Source organism: Haliotis cracherodii, unplaced genomic scaffold, assembly GCF_022045235.1.
Source record: "Haliotis cracherodii isolate W230 unplaced genomic scaffold, xgHalCrac1.p SCAF_1, whole genome shotgun sequence".
Lineage (NCBI taxonomy): Eukaryota > Metazoa > Mollusca > Gastropoda > Lepetellida > Haliotidae > Haliotis > Haliotis cracherodii.
This window is the reverse complement of record NW_027266264.1, coordinates 18726807-18746550: the sequence shown is the minus strand read 5'-3', so window position 1 is coordinate 18746550 and position 19744 is coordinate 18726807. Positions and strand designations below refer to the sequence as shown.

At 40.7% G+C, this 19744-nt stretch overlaps 1 protein-coding gene across 7 annotated transcripts in view; it reads left to right on the top strand.

The window, feature by feature from the left end:
* LOC139473971 (transient receptor potential cation channel subfamily M member 3-like) overlaps window positions 1–19744 on the top strand; it is a 265126-nt gene that overhangs the window by 192752 nt on the left and 52630 nt on the right. For 5 of the 7 annotated variants that reach the window (XM_071256840.1, XM_071256868.1, XM_071256851.1 and 2 more), the window contains 11 exons: window positions 3264–3447; window positions 4777–4900; window positions 9042–9111; window positions 10042–10142; window positions 10704–10838; window positions 11290–11340; window positions 12045–12176; window positions 14940–14954; window positions 17579–17749; window positions 18061–18158; window positions 19333–19561. In XM_071256840.1, the coding sequence (XP_071112941.1) occupies window positions 3264–3447; window positions 4777–4900; window positions 9042–9111; window positions 10042–10142; window positions 10704–10838; window positions 11290–11340; window positions 12045–12176; window positions 14940–14954; window positions 17579–17749; window positions 18061–18158; window positions 19333–19561 (1310 nt within the window). The remainder of the gene's footprint in view (window positions 1–3263; window positions 3448–4776; window positions 4901–9041; window positions 9112–10041; window positions 10143–10703; window positions 10839–11289; window positions 11341–12044; window positions 12177–14939; window positions 14955–17578; window positions 17750–18060; window positions 18159–19332; window positions 19562–19744) is intronic. The other 2 variants (XM_071256857.1, XM_071256853.1) reach the window with 1 other exon arrangement.

The window sequence follows — 19744 nt, the reverse complement described above, 5'->3', positions numbered from 1 at the left end:
TTTTCCTCACATCAATTAATCAATCTGACATGCCATGATATAAATGAAATTCTGATCAAACCACCCTTGAACCCATCTTGCTTACTCAAGTCGGGGTCATTGCAGGAGTGGGTTCACATTGTAGCTAGGTGAGGAGGATTTGTAACTGATAACTAGAGTTGACATCCTCTGTTAGCAGCTGTAGGACAGTGTGGTGGTGCGTGGTCCTGCTGGTCACAGAGAGTAGTTGGATGGGTGACCATGTTCACCAGCTTCACTCCTGCCCTCTCTGAAGCACAGGTGATGCACGTGGTGTCTCCCTAGGCAGGTGACTTTGTTCAAATAAGCCCCTGTTCACCCAGCAGTGAGTGGGTACCCGGTAGGATGAGATGGTGAATGAATGTTAACCTTCTAGTGCCTCACAGGCAGCTTGGGTTGTATACTCCCAAGGGAGCTTGGGAGATTCGAGTGCACACTGATCCATTGACTGGGGTAATCATAATGTAAAACTTTTGTGAGCAGCCTACCTGGAACTCAGTGCTCAATTATTATTATTATTATCATCATCATCATCTTCATCATCATCTTCATCATCATCATCATTATTGGTGAGCTATGGTGAGCTACAGAGCCTTTGATTTGTGTACCTGTGTACAGATCTAACTCAGTGGTTGCACTTACATCCAAATCCAGGTCCTCTTTATGCACTGACCAAACCATAAGCATCTATTGATTCAATCCATGTTATATCTTGACATTAATTCTCTGTGTTTCACATGTAAGAAACAAGAACTATTGTATATGGACCGAGTGATGTTTCATTCCATCTAAACTGATCCCCTTGGTCCTGCACGTACTGTGCATCTAATACCAACTACTCCCTGGATGTGGGATGTGCTGAGAGACGCATCAGTTACACATTACATAGAACATTCTATCAGATCATAAAATACACTGATCTTATCCAAGTTACCATGCTGCTGGGGTTATCAAATAACATAGTGTACTCACTAGTATCCTACAAACACTGACGTTGTGGCAACCTCTCTAGGTGCTACATACATGGGGTATTAGATTACCATAGCTGCCCCATGAATACTGTACCATTTACAACTAGGCAGGTTACACTGGTGCTTGACTTGTAGTGTTAATTACCTGTGTGCTATTTGTTATTCTTACTGTACATCTGGCTTCATCCAATTATCAACTGTGTAAGAATCTACATCGAAATGTCGCGAAATGCAGTAAACCAGAAGCTGTTCTCTATAAAGTTGTATGTTTTCTCATGGTAGTGCTCTGTGAATTCAGTACAATCATTCAAATATTGTGTCGAGATAACTGTAAAAGCTTCAAGGTACAGGTGCTTCATTCAGGGCGTCCATGTTCTGATTGAATTGAAAAGTTTGTGATTGCTATTGATTATTGTTTTTATGATATAGACAGTTTCATTCATGGGAGATTAAGTCTAGACAGAACCAATTGAGTTGTTTTAGTTTTGCTGGCTTTAGATAACATCATGGTTGTTTGGGGTTTTTAGAGTCGTGAAATTTTAGTGGCAAAAATATTTTATTGTAGGTAATGGGAAAGTCAAGTTTCGCTTGAGCTTGATCCTTTTTGAGAATTGTTCAGCCATCAGCAGATACATGATGCATTGTCCTTCAGGACTGTATTATGACACTTTCTCCTGTTTATTTGAAACCTGGTTATTTAACTTCAAAAGTTCAACTGGCATTGGCTGTGGCCTTATTTGACATTCAGTTTGAACCTAATAATAGTCTACATTTAATAATCCAAAGTTAATTGTAAAATTTGCTTTTCTTCACTATTTGTTCAATTTTTGTACAACATGATGTACCTTGGGATTGTTTGCCCTGCCTTGATTCCAAGAATCCTATAATCTCCCTATATTGCCTGGGTAACATAGAAAACCTGTTAGCAGCGCTTGAGAACCGCTGGAGCCATTAAGCTGAACTCTGACTCCATGATATTACCACTGGTCACAATGGGATTGTTCATACAGCCGTAATATAATATATATTTGTAAAACAAAAGCACCATTCATTTGTTATTACCTGATGTATTTCCTCTTCTTTTTAATGTTTCTAGGTTTGTCAACACCATATTCGTGCTCGTAGGTTTCACCAAAGTGGTAAATGTCTGAGACCTGCATCACTTCGGGCTTTCTTCCCACATTAAGCTGATACACAACGATATAACTGGAATACTGTTAAAAGCAGCGTTAAACCCAACTCGCTCACTCTTCTTTTTTTTCTTTACCTTTTTATTTTATGTTCAAAATCGAAGTAAAATATAAAAAATTAACTATGTTTAACATTTAATGTATTTACCTTTTAAACTTTAGTATTGATCAATACAATACCTTCAAAAGACCATTAATATTCTATTTACCTAGGAGTGATTTTGATATGTCCTTTTTGGGTTTCGTCATAAAATCAAACACAAACACAGCCCACAACCCATTACCCACAACCCACAACCCACAACACACAACACACAACTCTCAACTCTCAACCCACAACTCACAACTCACAATCCACAACTCACAGCCCACACTCACAACTCACAACCCACAACTCACAGCCCACAACCCAAAATCCACAACCCATAACTCACAATCCACAACTCACAACTCACAACCCACAATTCACAGCCCACAACCTGTAACCCACAACTCACAACCCACAACTCTCAACCCAAAACCCACAACTCACAACCCACAACTCTCAACTCTCAACTCAGAACCCACAACTCACAGCCCACAACCCATAACCCACAACCCATAACTCACAATCCACAACCCACAACTCACAACCCACCACAATCCACAACTCTCAACCCACAACTCGCAAATCATTACCCACAATCCATAATCCACAACCCACGCTCATACTAACACTTACTCTCACACTCACATATCCATGTCCTCGCCCCTACTCCCACACACACCCACACCCCTCTCACACATACACCTACACACCCACACAACCCCACACCCACACCCACAAACCCCTCTCAAACCAACGCCTGCACAACCCCTATGTGTCTCCCTTAGTATGCCAAACTGAAGCTGATCTTGTATAACCTTCCCCTCATTGAGCCTCACGATTGTTCTCAATTTCCTCCCACACATCTAAAAGTGGTACATGTACTGGAAAAGCAGTTGACAAAACTTTTCCCTCACCAGCTAATTCTCTCTACCTCCTAGGAATAACCAGATGGCAATCATGAACGCATCACATTTAATAGTGTGTATTTGCTTGCAGCCAGTGGTGTGAAAGGGCGTGGTGTGCCGGTGATCTGTGTGGTGCTGGAGGGTGGAGCAAACACCATCCGCTCTGTCCTGGAGTATGTGACCGACACCCCCCCAGTCCCCGTGGTGGTGTGTGATGGGAGTGGGCGGGCCGCCGACCTCCTGGCCTTCACACACAAGTACACCATTGATGATGGGTGAGAACAGCATCAGTTGCAGCAATTCTCAGAGAGCATCACCTAGAAATTTCATGAGCCTTCCACAATTCAGAAGAAAAGAAACCTAATATACCTTTAATGATTGTGTGACATTTATGACAAATATATTGCATCAGGGATGCCTTTTAGTCATGCTAAAACTAGCTCCTTATTGATAGACTGGATAGTGGCCTATGATGTCTATGATGGTATTCATCCACATAGCACCAAAGCACATAGACCAAAATGAAAATGAAAATGTTTACTTATCGTTCATGAGTTTTCAAAGTGATAATTTTTATACTTTCGCATATTTCTTGTAATACTTATTCATTTTGAATGGTAATTATTGTGTATTAAAGGAAAAAACCTTTTTGAATCTCAATTAGGAGATAAACCTACTGTGTTTTGAAACTTAATGTAGTCCCACTGTAGAGTAGATATCTCTTATTTGGAACGGAGCTCTTTATCAAATTTCAAAACACATATAGGTTAATCTCCATTCTACCATGACAGCGAGAGTGCTTTATTAATGGTGTTCCCTTGGAACATGTAATTACTCATGGCTACAAAATTATATATTTAAACATTTCGAAAAGGTGTCACGGGTAAATAGTATTTTAAGATAATGCCTAAGTTCTAAATTAAAATACGTCTTGAATAGCACAAAATAACGGTTCAAAACACAATTCCCCAACAGTAATACATGTTACAGATTTCTTCACCCCGGACTTAGGATTGGGTAAACTTATACTCATCACTGTCAATGGCTGCCAAAATAGTTGTTCACAGTGACAGTGCTTGGTACCACCTGCATGAAAAAGGAGGACAATCTCGATCAATAGTTATGTTCAACTTTAACCTGATGATGTACTGGTTGAACTGTGCCTCCTGGCACAACTATTGCTAGAGGAACACACCGTGAAGTATGGCGATCACTGCCGTTTTTGTCTGCAGATGATGATTCAAAAAATTGATTTCTGATTTCATCATGTTTGATAAGCTGTTGTTCATATCAATTATGTACAATAATCTAATGGATTATTGGCAACCATTGTTATATGTGTTGATGTGTAGGCTGTCAGTCGATGTTTTTATCTGCAGTTTGGAGAGATAAGGGCTTAACATTTCAAAGAGGTTTCAGTTTGAAAAAGGATACTTCTTTTTAAGCATCAGAATTCTTTGATGTCATGGTAGAATGTGTTTTTTTGTATTTTAACTTAATGACTGAAAATATATTTGCTTTTCAGCTTTTTATTAACCCTGTCTCAACTCATTTATATAATCCAACAATGTGATTGTGTGCTGATGCCTGTACATATGTTGCAGCACAATGCCAGAGAGTCTACGTGACCAGCTAATCATGACGATACAGAAGACCTTTCAGTACACACAGGAGCAGGCAGAGAAACTCTTCATCGAACTCATGCTGTGTGTCAAGAAGAAGGAACTGGTATGCGTGCATTAAATCTCATGTTGGAGATACGAGATCATGAAATGATATATCGGAAACAATTATTAGCTAGGGATTTCAGGCACTGTAAATAGGGAACAAAAGCTGTCTGGAAAGAGAAGGTTCTTTAAATAAAGCATGCTGATATGAGATGCACAGGACCCTCTCAGTACAACATGGCTATACCTGATTATCAAGTGGCTATGCCAGTATCTAGTGGCTATGCCAGTACCAAGTGGCTATGTCAGTATCACATGGCTACCTCAGCATCAAGTGGCTATGCCAGTACCAAGTGGCTATATTAGTATCAAGTGGCTATTACAGCATCAAGTGTCTATACCAGTATAAAGTGGCTATGCCAGTATCAAGTGGCTATATCAGTATCAAGTGGCTACATCAGCATCAAGTGGCTATACCAGCATCAAGTGGCTATGCCAGTACCAAGTGGCTATATCAGTATCAAGTGGCTATTACAGCATCAAGTGTCTATACCAGTATAAAGTGGCTATGCCAGTATCAAGTGGCTATATCAGTATCAAGTGGCTACATCAGCATCAAGTGGCTATGCCAGCGTCAAGTGGCTATGCCAGTACCAAGTGGCTATATCAGCATCAAGTGGCTATGCCAGCATCAAGTGGCTATGCCAGTACCAAGTGGCTATGCCAGTATCAAGTGGCTATGCCAGCATCAAATCGCTATGCCAGCATCAAGTGGCTATACCAGTACAAAGTGGCTATGCCAGTATCAAGTGGCTATGTCAGTATCAGGTGACTATCTAAGTATCAAGTCACTTTACCAGTATCAAGTGGCTATGTTTGTATCAAGTGACTGTGCCAGTATCAAACGACTTTGCTAATATCAAGTGTCTATGCCGGGATCACATGACTAAACCTGAGTATCAAGTGGCTACATCAGTATCAAGGGGCTGTATCAATATCAAGTGGCTATGCCAGTATAAAGTGGCTATGCTAGTATCAATTGGCTATGCAAATATCAAATGGCTATGACAGTATCAAGTGGCTATATCAGTATCAAATGGCCATATCAGTATTAAGTGGCTGTATTTGAGAATCAAGTGGCTATATCTGACAATCAAGTGGCTATATCAGTATCAAGTGGCAATGCTAGTATCAACCGGCTATGCCAATATCAAGTGGCTATGCCAGTATCAAGTGGCTGCATCTGAGAATCAAGTGGCTATATGAGTTTCAAGTGGCTTTGTCAGTATCAAGCGGCAATGCTAGTATCAAGTGGCTATGTCAATATCAAGTGGCTATGACAGTATCGAGTGGCTATATCAGTATCAAATGGACATATCAGTATTAAGTGGCTATTTCACTGTCAAGTGACTATGCCAGCCAGTATCAGGTGGCTATGCCAGTATCAAGTGGCTATGCCAGCCAGTATCAGGTGGCTATGCCAGTATCAAGTGGCTATGCCAGCCAGTATCAAGTGGCTATGCCAGCCAGTATCAAGTGGCTATGCCAGCCAGTATCAAGTGACTATGCCAGTATCAAGTGGCAATGCCAGCCAGTATCAAGTGGCTATATCAGTTGTCAGTGGGGCCATGAAGTTTGAGCAAATGATCAGAACTATATTTGACCAATATGTTTGTCAGAATGGGGTTTAGATAAATTGAATCCAGAGAAGTATTTTATTTCACTGCCACTGTTCAAACATTCTGCTTAGGGAAATTATCATGAAGGTTTGTGTCAAGCTGTCACTAACTGAGCAAATGCCATGATGCATGAAGAGCTTTTCATTACTGCACAGGAACAGCTGTGGTCATCAGCTTCTGAATATCAATAGATACATGATTAGTGGGATTTCCATAAACTTGTGCTTACCTAAAACAGAAGAAATATATGTTAAGTTATTCTTCCCGCACCTAGCCTGTTACGCCATAGTGAGTTGTCTGGAAATCTTCTTCAGCAATTTAAAGTCAGTTTTTTTTCCAGAACTGTGTGATGGTTTGAATGGAGACTTTTGAAGTTGTTCCTAACTTTACTACCAATAAGGTTAGAAATAACCAAGGTCATAAAAATCGTATGTGCACTGGTGCAAATATCACTTCACATGCACCAGTGTATTGTCTACAACATCCGGACGGCAATGTCGACATTGCTCTAATTTTAAAGTGATGTAAGAATGATATGAAGAAATAATGGGTAAAAAAGAAATTATTACACTTGCGTGTGTGTCATACTGATTTTACAAAACTCACTCGGGAAATATAAGAATTCTGACACTCGTTTAACAGACATGCTCATTTAATAATCTCTATGTATGAAAGGGCTCTTTTTTGTTCATCAACTTTTTACTTTATAACAGATCTTTTCTCAGAAACCACGAAACGCAGAAAGTTTTATGAATTATGATAAAAGTTTTATAAATTATGATGACTTTAGATATTTCATGTTATTTGTAGCGGCAATCAACTTTTGCCTTTGTGGACAATATTGCAAAAAACTTTTCTTTTCTTTTTTTCAAGAACCAAATAACATGACATTTCAGTTCCTGTTTCTTATATTGTAAAAGGGGGGCACGGGTGGCCCAGTCGTCTAAGGCGCCGCGATTCGCTGTGCAGAGTTGCGTCCCTTGGGCACGCCAGAAACCTATGGTTGTGGGTTCGAATCCCGGTTCGCCCCAATTATGTTTCTAGGTTTGTCAGCACCATACCCGTGCTCGTGGGTTTCACCGAAGTGGTAAACGTCTGAGACCTGCATCACTTCGGGCTTTCCTCCCACATTAAGCTGACACGCCGTGATATAACTGGAATAATGTTAAAAGCGGCGTTAAACCCAACTCACTCACTCACTATATTGTAAAAGGCATCAAAATTTTAAAATATCTTTATTTATTTAAGGGGTTCTCCAAATTAAAGAGTTAATAATGCATTGCTTAGATGATTAAACAAGTGGATTGTTCAAATCATTTCCATTCTAATTATGGTTTAGATTCCATGGCAACCAGAGCAAAAAGATAGTTTGATTAAAGTCAGCATGTGGTTAATAAGCAATAGCTTTCCACATGGATACCATGCTTTTCCCAGTATTTTTATGTTTAACCAGTGCCATCTAACTTCCCCAGCAGAAACGCAATTAGAATCTGATAAGCTGCAGAGTCCATAATTAGACCGCTTTCGTGGTCAAGTGGAAGAGCATCCGCCCTGAGAGTGGAAGGCCAGGGGTTTTATCCCCGGATGCGTCATACCAAAGGACGTTCAAAGATGGTACTTGTTGTTACCCTGTCTGGCGCTCGGCACTCAGGGGATAAAACAAGGACTGGTCAGCATACTGTGTCTGAGTGTGGTATTCATGTTAAACTGCGACATGGTATCTAAGTGGGCTAGCACTATAAATCGGCATCAGTCCAGTCTAGTACAAGCGCGCACACACGCACACACGCACACACGCACAGTGCATACACATGTGCATACACCATTCTAGTCGTACCAAACTCCAGCTGCTGACACCGAGATTAACACAGAAATCGATTCGCACATGACTTGTACTTGCTGCTGTGGATTGCTGTTCAAGTCTGGCCACAACATCACTTGTTATGTTTTACTGGTAGTTCAGTCCTCTGCTACAACTGACAGTTACTACAAATATATTTACAATGGTTTCAACTGCCACTAAAATTACTTACACACAACTTTTATTAGAACTTTGGCTGTTTCTCACCCACCTATCTTTTTCTGAACAAATTAGGAAAAGGATTGATGTCTTGATAACATTGTTAATTCAGTAACCTAATCATGAATTTTTTTTCTAGAGAAGGGGCCTTTTGTGTTTATTAATTTCACATTTAATCAATTTTTCGGATGACATAAAGGGGCCTTAGTGGCTATCTCTTTTTTAAGGTTTTATATGACTTTTATGGTTCATATTCACTACTGTATGAACAAACACAATTCTAATGTGCCCCATGGCGGGGGATAGTGATAAATATGTTTTCATGTTGTTTGTCATTTTGCACACTGGACAAGATTCACCCTCTGTTGAACTAGTGTAAGGGAGAAAACTCACAAAAATCAATAGATGAGCTACATCATCACAGAGTGTAACACTTGGACTTTGCAGGAAGCAGTTCATGTTCCTTGGTCAACTATCTTCATACAGATTGCTGTTGTTTTCAGATAACAGTATTCCGAATGAGTGAAGGATCCCAGGACATAGACTTGGCTATCCTCACTGCTTTGCTCAAAGGTGAGTGACTGAGTGAGTAGGACTTGAGCTTCTTTTAGCCATATTCCAGCACAGAGGAGCACTCAAAGCATGGCCTTCGCAGTTTCTTCTCATGTTGTAAGAGAACCAAGGACTTCAGTGAGATGACTGCACACTTTAAAAAGTGCTTTTTTCCTGAAATGGGGATTTACATTGCATTCAAGATTACTGGGTGCCTGCAAGTGCATTGTACTAGTCCGGACTAATGTCTGTTTTATGGTGCTAGTCCAATGAGATACCCTGCCACAGTTTAACATGGATACCCTACTCAGACACAGAATGCGAAACTCTGAGCTGACCTGTCCTTGTTTTAGCCTCTTAATGCATTGAGTGAGTGAGTATGGTTTTACGCATATTACGCATAGCAATATCCTGGCGGGGGACACCAGAAATGGGCTTCGCACATTGTACCCATGAGGGGAATCGAACCTGGGTCTTCAGCGAGACAAGTGAATGCTTTAACCACTAGACTAACCCACCGCCCTACCTTAATGCAGAGCACCAGGCAGGGTAACACATGTGATCTTTCAGTATCTTTGGACATGATGTGGGTAGGGATCGAACCACCACATATCTGTTCTCCGTCCAAACTATGCCACAGTCTTAAAATATTATGGATATAAGTTATTCCTCATAAGAAAATTTTATCTCACGTTAGTGTTGAGAATAAATCTGAGAACATATTCATTTTGTCATTGTTTGTATTGTGTTACTTTTAACACCATGCAGTCATCTCCTGTTATCGCAGAGATGGAGGGAAATATTTCCTTTAGTGAGATAACAATGAGACATTACCTAATCGTTGGCCAATATGTTCCAAATGGTTTCAACCATTGGTTATTATAAAAATATACTGTGTTTAGAGATTGGGACCTGCAAATAAATTATGACAAATACTATGACGTTTTCCAGGTACCAACGCAAGTGCTCCCGACCAGCTGAGTCTGGCTCTCACCTGGGACAGAGTGGACATTGCACGAAGCCATATATTTGTGTATGGACAGGAGTGGCCGGTGAGTTCGATTCACATCTTTCTGCATGTCATACAGCTGAGATAGAGTGGTTTGAAGGGAGGGAGAGGCCTTCAGAGTTACCTCCCTTTAACATTTGGATCATTTGGAGAGTAGGATGTGATTTAATGTGAAATGTATTAATGTTTGATTTCTGTAAGGATTATTTTCTTTGTATAATAGGAATGAAGACATGAAACCTTTTATGGATATAGACTTCTTTGTTGTCTGTTATTCCTAAATAGTCTTCCTCTTCTTCCAACTTCTAAATGTTTATGGAAGACTTGGTATTATGTAAAGGCTGACAGAATAAGATATATAGACTTTACAGTTGCGATTGGGAGAATGTCACTATATGTTAATTTGTTTTTAAACATGTTGAAAAAGTTTTGACTGTAGACGGCCTGCTATGTTGCTAATGACAGTATAGACATTTTCCAAGTGAATCAATGCAAAGGAACCAGTTTCAAGCATTCATCCCTTAGATTCATTCCTGCTGAAACGGAAGGCTTGACACTCCAAGTACTGTCATGCATGATGCTAGTGGTATGTTGTATATTTCAGGAAGGGTCTCTGGAGCAAGCAATGATGGATGCCCTTATCAACGACCGTGTGGACTTTGTGAAGCTGCTGCTGGAGAACGGAGTCAGCATGCACACCTTCCTCACCATCCCTCGGCTGGAGATCCTCTACAACACGGTGAGGATTACCATGGCCACCAGCACCCACATGTTCTACTGCATGACTAGACAGGTTATCTACTGTCATATGGGTGTTCTTTAACTTCTTTTGAGTAGTATATGTACTCTTGCTGGTGGTCTTCACTCTAGATCTGGAGCACAGTTGCCTCCCTTAGTCAGGATCTACTGAACATTGGTTCAACTCCAAGATTCCCCAGATAATGATCCTTGGTCTGTCAGCACCACATCCACCTGAATATTGTCACTAATTATCGGGCTTTGTCCAAATGTTTTCTCTGCAAATAGCTGCAAGATTGCTGCTGTGTCTTTAAGCAATAACTATCCACTCACTCCAACACTAATTATATAGGCTGAAATGCCATGAAATAACTGAAATCCTGTTCAAAGTGGCATTGAACCCAACTCACAGGACATGTGTACTATCAATTTAATATGTGTTTTCACAACAGAGGCAAGGCCCAACCAACACCTTAAGATACCTGATCCGTGACATCCGAAAGGTAAGACAACAAGAAGACGCGTGCAGTGTTTGGCCATGCCCGTGAGCATGCAGCAACCTGTAAAAACAGACAGTTACTGAGAAGGTAATGAAGATATTGTCCGATGGATACAGGACACTAACTTTTCAAGAAACTGAATCCTGTAAGATTGATGCAGTTTTCACCCAAACTACACTGAAATATTTTTTCGATGATTCATGTTTGACTTATTTATATCAGTCAGTACTAAGTGCTATAGGGGCAGTCGGGTAGCCTAGTGGTTAAAGCGTTAGCTTGTCACGCGGAAGACCCGGGTTCGATTCCCCACATGGGTACAATATGTGAAGCCCATTTCTGGTGTCCCCCGCTGTGATATTGCTGGAATATTGCTAAAAGCTGTGTAAAACCATACTCACTCACTCACTAAGTGCTACAAATGCATTTAAAGGACTGCAACAAACTTTTGATTTTGTTTCATGACATGTTTCAATCAACAGAATATTCATGACTTTTTTATAAATGTCCTGTAGACAGAAAGTTAAGCTCATGCATGACTTCAATTATGCTCTTGACTCAAACAAGTGTGCAGTGAGAGTCCTGGTGACCTGTTAACAATATACCCCAATGGTGTGAGGTATTGCTCATATGTCGCTGGAATTCAGCGGTATAAAACACATGACAGTTGTATAAAGGTTCGAAGTAATGAATGTTGCAATATTTTCCAGCATGTTCCCTCCAACTACAGCTACACCCTACCTGATGTGGGGCTTGTTGTCCAACATCTCATGGGAGGCGCGTTCCGCTCATCATACTGTCGAAAACGATTCCGTCAGAAGTACCTCGCACTCAAGAACCATGTGAGTTTAATAAATATTCAAATCAGCTTTTCCCTGTCTTTCTGTCACGTCTTCATGGAATATAAACTAGGATTCATACAGACCAGGACAAGCACTGGAATTTGGTTATTGAAGCTTTTACATGTCCCTGAAAGATATTTGATTTATGTAAAAAGAACTCTTATTCTTTCATCTTCTGAGAAAGAAATTAGATGATGCAAAATATTGAAAGCAATTTCCTTTAATTCACACATGCCAATTTGTTCTTCATGGTGTACAAGTTTATTTGTCCTGAGAACAATCCAAATTTCAAACCATATTAGGATTAACCTTAAGTTTTGTCATGAACAAGATGGTTCTGAATCTGCCCCGATTCCACAAGGTGGTCTTAGTTCTATGACTGACATAAGTCAGTGTCAAAGATCAGGGGTTAAATACCACTTGAAAGTTATGGAGGATATGTACATGACTGTTTCACTCCAGGTCTGTATGAATCATATGTTACAACATGCATATTTCCAGTCATCTTCCCGAGGCAAGAGAGTTAGCTGACTTTAAAGTCCAGTTTCCACCCTTGCTGAACTAGGCCTGAAATCCTGGGCTCGATCATAGCGCCACCAGTGGTTATTACAAGTTATGTCCCTTCTAAGCCTCTCCTATGGATGAATCAGACTCCACCTCTTGTATCACTTGCATTTGCTTCAAACAAAATGGTGGCGCCCAGTCAAGACGATCTAATCGATAATCAAGATCTATATTGTGATAAAATCGCGAAGTTCATCAAATCAATTGATTAAAAACATGAAAAGATTTGGAAAATATCTGTTGACATGACATTGGCGGTGCACATCCTTTGCAAATCCTGTAATCGACCGAAATCTACATGACAGTTTACGAACCGAATTTCAATTTCATAGCACGATTTTGATTGGATTATGCATAGACTCGTTAGTCCAGCCAAAATGTAAGTCCCTAATACCAGCCTAGTTTGGCAAGGGTGGAAACTGGACTTTTATAGTCATTTAACTCCCTTGCCTCGGGAAGATGATTTCCAGTAGAATCTGTGCAAGGTACATCAATGTCACATTTCGTGCCTGGTATAGATAGACTAAACATTGAACTAGAGACTGGCTGTACTGCATCGACTCATGACTGCTGTTTCATTGTATGCATTGCATGTTTCGGATGTAGAGTAGTTTCAAACATTAGATAAATATTTGTCAGAATGTAAATTCTTTCACGCTCTGAATGAACTCGGCTATCTTCACAAGTCTCAAAGTTTAGCAGTTTAAATGATTTGGGTATAATGTGCCTTCAATGTATTTGCAAATCCTGTGTTACCCAGCTAGGTATAAGTGTCTTTTTTCATTGATGCTCCTCTCATTAATATATGTATCCCCATGTCGTCAAGCTATGCCAGCAGCAGCAGCGGCCTTGGTCATCATGCCTGTTCCTATATAGCATGGAATGCATGTTGATAGTGATGGACATCAGTGTAGGTCGTGGGGATGTGGGCATAAAAAGAGGCTGTACAGAGTGGGTCTTTGCAGTACACCACAAGTAGATGATGTGAAATGATCTTTTACTGATAACGATATTTGAGAATGATACAAGGTATGCCTATTTATAAAAATACTTTGGGATGGGCTATGAACGAGTTATAAGTCCACCTGGGTTGGGCCTATGTTCCATGATGGACCTTTGCCCATGAGACAGTGGTGTGTACTTTTGTGGAATGAGAGAGTGACTGGGTTGGGTCTAACACTTCGTAACTGGAATGTTTTTTTAGTTATTTCATAGAAGCTCAAACTCCAAAGTGATGCCTGTCATAAACTTTTATCACCTTTCTATGAGTTTGTATAATGCTGACAGAGAGTAGAAACATATTGGGGCAAATTTAAGATTCAAACCCAATTCTGACATGGCTTGATCTCCTTCAATCTCATTAAAATCAGATCTCAGTTGTCATTACCGCAAAACAAAGATCTGAGGACATCCTGAAACAGGTCACGTCAGTACAACCTTTCATCCAACCAATAACAGCGTCACTTACCAGATCTGGAAAGTGACAGTCGGAATATGCTTTCTAATCATGCAACCTCGACAAATTTAACCCGAGGTATTCTGAATGATTGTTATGGGCTTCACGACAGAATCTGTCAAAATCATCGTCTATCTCTTGCTTCAGTGGGATAAACAGATGAGACTGTGCGTTGCCAATGGGAAGTACTGCCATACAATCTAAGCCATCTATTTGACATTCAAAAATTTTCTTTTATTCAGTTTTCAAATCTTGAATCAAGAATTTGTCAAGATATTTCTTAAAGCAAAGTGATCCGTTTGGAACTAGTACTGTATATCTGGTGAAAGCTGCTTCCTGATTGGCTAGTGCTGACTTAATGTTAGTTATTTCATTAGTCGGTCAAAGTTCTCGAAAGAAGTTCTGGCATGGACTGTAATGACATGTCCACAGACCTTTGTTTAGCAATAACAAGGACTAAGATCAGATTTTGATGAGATTGGATCCCCCATAGCAAGTTACAGCACCTCATAGGAATTAGCTATAATTATCTCCCTTGTGTCCACTGGCCTTACCTCCCTTGTCCTTCACTAGCTTGTATCTGTGCTTGTATAGAAACAGGATTGTCACCAGGTGCTGTTGATAAGGCAAAGCTGTATTACAACTGTTGAACATAATCAGCTGATCCTGTTCCTGTTTTATAACCGCCATGCTGCAATGTTTCCCGACAGCATGACCTGAATGTGGTGATTTTCCCTTTGTAGCTTTCGGAACAAGAGGTACAGTGTCTGACACTAGCTCACTATCTGCTTAGATTGGTTTGTGTTTGCATGGGTCTTTGTGCTTTCAAAGTTCACCTTTCTCAAACTAGTTGTCTGACTTACATTAGTTATTCTTATAACAATAACTATTTGATCATGTTTTATGTATTATTTCTTTACTCTGATGGAAAATGATATTTTAATGCGAAAACTGTCTTCTTCTTTTTTAAGAAGGCAAATTGAAGTAAACAGGGTCTCCGAAGAACACCAATGTTATAATATACGAATGTTTGTTTGATGTTTAACACCTCACTCAGTTATATTCCTGCTATAGGTTACTTCTGACCCGGATCTTCACTGGATTCTGAGAATGAGAACTTTGAAGCAGTGCTTACAACTTTTTCTTTTGATTTGTCTCCAGTGATATCAGTATTGTTGCCTATCTCTCTTAGGATATCTAGATAGCCCTAGCTCTTCAGAGTGTTTGGGATATTCATGTGGAAATCAAGGCTTACAGGATTAATAAAAAATGTTTTAAAATTATTACTTTTCAGGATTTGAATTAACAGAAGGCAACACACCTAGCACGATAACCTGAAGCTAAATGTTTTCAATGAACGTGCTGAAATAGCTCTGTACATCATATACTAACTGACATTTGTGTGAATTCTTTGTGTCTTGCGTGTCTAACCACATGATGTTCAGTACCCCACCTGTACTAGGACTAACACAGCTAGCAACTATAGAGGATTAACAGTACTGTTATTGTCGCCTTTCACTAAGTTCTCACTATGCACCAAGGTTGAGGTTTGATCAGTGTGATTTCTTCAATTATTTCTACCATAGCATCATCAGAATGCCAGTAATTAACTTTACATTGTCTCATGAAATATTTCTCAAAGATTTTATGTATAATATGGAATTACTTAGCATGCTTGTAAGTTGGCATTGCTATGATGGTGATGGCTCTGACTGGTGATGTTTTAGGTCTTTACAATAAATGTGTCAAAGATTTAGAATTTGTGTACTTTGCAGGTATCATTTCTAATGTAAATTTTCACAACATTTTTGGGTTTGTGAACGCTGTATGATTAAGTTGCCTTGACTGCTCAACCCTGCACATTATGACAGTGACAGTGTCACTATAGCTGCCCAGCACACTATGACAGTGACAGTGTCACTATAGCTGCCCAGCACACTATGACAGTGACAGTGTCACTATAGCTGCCCTGCACACTATGACAGTGACAGTGTCACTGTAACTGCCCTGCACACTATGACAGTGACAGTGTCACTATAACTGCCCTGCACAATATAACAGTGACAGTGTCACTATAGCTGCCCTGCACACTATGACAGTGACAGTGTCACTATAGCTGCCCTGCACACTATGACAGTGACATAGTCACTATAGCTGCCCTGCACACTATGACAGTGACAGTGTCAGTATAGCTGCCCTGCACACTATGACAGTGACAGTGTCACTATAGCTGCCCAGCACACTATGACAGTGACAGTGTCACTATAGTTGCCCAGCACACTATGACAGTGACAGTGTCACTATAGCTGCCCTGCACACAATGACAGTGACAGTGTCACTATAGCTGCCCTGCACACTATGACAGTGACAGTGTCATAATAGCTGCCCAGCACACTATGACAGTGACAGTGTCACTATAGCTGCCCTGCACATTATGACAGTGACAGTGTCACTATAGCTGTGCTGCACACTATGACAGTGACAGTGTCACTATAGTTGCCCTGCACACTATGACAGTGACAGTGACAGTGTCACTATAGTTGCCCTGCACACTATGACGGTGACAGTGTCACTATAGCTGCCCCGCACATTATGACAGTGACAGTGTCACTATAGCTGTCCTGCACACTATGACAGTGACAGTGTCACTATAGCTGCCCCGCACATTATGACAGTGACAGTGTCACAATAGCTGCCCTGCACACTATGACAGTGACATTGTCACTATAGCTGCCCCGCACAATATGACAGTGACAGTGTCACTATAGCTGCCCTGCACACTATGACAGTGACAGTGTCATGATAGCTGTCCTGCTCACCGCCTTGCGTTGTCCACTGTCTGCAGTGTTTGACCAGAACACGACTCTGTGGGTTCAGCCTTGTACATTGTAGTGACTTGACCACAGAGAACAGGTAGCTGGTTGATGCCCCTCGACTTGCCACTAAGCATGCAGGACAGCTTAGGAGAATAGCTTCTGTGCGTTACACTATGAGGACATTATACTAATAGAATAAATGTTCCAACATTTGGCAGATTGTGTTGATGGATTATTCAATAATTCATACTTTACAAACAATTAGTTTGGTTATATATTTATAGATGTAACTCTGTTTGTTCAGAAACATTGTGGAATCATGTCACTGTTTGACTGAAAGGGTTGTAGTGTTAAGCATCTATTAGTTTCTATCTTTAAGAGCTAAGTAGGTGAGCTGTTTCCAAATTACAGGAAATATTTTTTTAACGGACATGTAGTGTTTTTTTAGTTGTCTCTTATTATACATGTATGCAATAAGTAACACATGAAGTATTGTCTGGTGTTGTTTTCTATGATTCTATTAATGTTTTAAGAAGATATGAATACTCTGGTTCTTTTCCTTCCAGGGTGCCTCCATAGGCAATGTGGTGACATCCATCCCACACCTTGTGAACACCAAGCAGGTGGAGGAGCTGTTTCCCTACCCATTCCATGACCTGATGATCTGGGCCGTCCTCATGAAGAGACAGAAGATGTCCCTGTTCATGTGGCAGCATGGCGAGGAGGCTATGGCCAAGGTTTGTCTCTCCTCATCTAATCACACCACACGTACTAGGGAAGGAAGAGTTTATGCAGGGATTGTTGTGCTGGTATAGGGATTGTGCAATGATAGATGGCTACAGTTAGGTTGTCCATGCAGAGATTGTTGTGCTGGTACAGGGATTGTATAATGATGGCTACAGTTGCGTTGTTCATGCTGGGATTGTTGTGCTGGTATAGGGATTGTGTAATGATAGCTACACTTATGTTGTTCATGCTGGGATTGTTGTGCTGGTACAGGTATTGTTACATTACTGCTCGAGTACATATTATCTCTCTATTCCACTAGGCTCTGTTAGCATGCAAGCTGTTCAAGGCAATGGCACATGAGGCCGACCAGGATGACTTGGAAATAGAACTATCGGATGAATTTAGATCCTATGCAAAGTGAGTAAATTTGATGGTAGTTCTAGGAACTGATTGCATGAAGAATCACAACACCCTGTCTATAGATTCCATGTCAACACCCTATCTATAGATTCCATGTCAACACCCTGTCTATAGATTCCATGTCAACACCCTGTCTGTAGATTCCATGTCAACAACCTGTCTGTAGATTCCATGTCAACAACCTGTCTATAGATTCCATGTCCAGAGAGTTACCTGTGTTACAGAGAGTTACCTGTGTTACAGAGAGTTAACTGTGTTACAGAGTGTTACCTGTGTTACAAAGTGTTATCTGTGTTAAAGATTGTTACCTGTGTTACAGAGTGTTACCTGTGTTACAGAGTGTTCCTGTGTTACAGAGTGTTACCTGTGTTACAGTGTTACAGAGTGTTACCTGTGTTACAGAGAGTTACCTGTGTTACAGAGTGTTACCTGTGTTACAGAGTGTTACCTGTGTTACAGAGTGTTACCTGTGTTACAGTGTTACCTGTGTTACAGAGTGTTACCTGTGTTACAGAGTGTTACCTGTTACAGTGTTACCTGTGTTACAGAGTGTTACAGTGTTACCTGTGTTACAGAGTGTTACCTGTGTTACAGAGTGTTACCTGTGTTACAGAGTGTTACCTGTGTTACAGTGTTACCTGTGTTACAGAGTGTTACCTGTGTTACAGAGTGTTACCTGTTACAGTGTTACCTGTGTTACAGAGTGTTACCTGTGTTACAGAGAGTTACCTGTGTTACAGAGTGTTACCTGTGTTACAGAGTGTTACCTGTGTTACCAGTGTTACCTGTGTTATCTGTGTTACAGAGTGTTATTTGCGTTAGAGAGTGTTACCTGTGTTACAGAGAGTTACCTGTGTTACAGAGTGTAATCTGTGTTACAGAGTGTAATCTGCGTTACAGAGAGTAATCTGCGTAACAGAGTGTTACCTGTGTTACAGAGTGTAATCTGTGTTACAGAGTGTAATCTGTGTTACAGAGAGTTATCTGCGTAACAGAGTGTTACCTGTGTTACAGTCTTATCTGTGTTACAGAGTGTTATCTTTGTTACAGAGTGTTACCTGTGTTGCAGAGTGTTATCTGTGTTACAGTGTTACCTGTGTTACAGAGTGTTACCTGTGTTACCTGTGTTACAGAGTGTTACCTGTGTTACAGAGTGTTACCTGTGTTACAGAGAGTTCCAGACTCTGGCCCTGGAGTTGCTGGAGCACTGCTACAAGATTGACGACGACTACACCCAGCAACTTCTCACGTACGAGCTGAAGAACTTCAGTGAGCAGACCTGCCTGAGTCTTGCCGTGGCCGCCAACCACCGGGAGTTCATTGCCCACACCTGCTGCCAGGTGCTACTCAATGACCTCTGGATTGGGGGGCTGCGCATGAGGAAAAATACAAGTATGAAGGTTGGTCACATACCCTGTGTGTATATGTACTGTGTCTTTGAGGTGATACTGCTGTAGATTCTGTGTGTATTCTGGTTCTAGTCATGCACACATGCTTTCCACGTGAAACAAATTACAATGCTCATCTGTTGGTCATGAGACCCGTGAAGATCCGGGGTAAAATAGGTCTTCAGCAGCCCATGC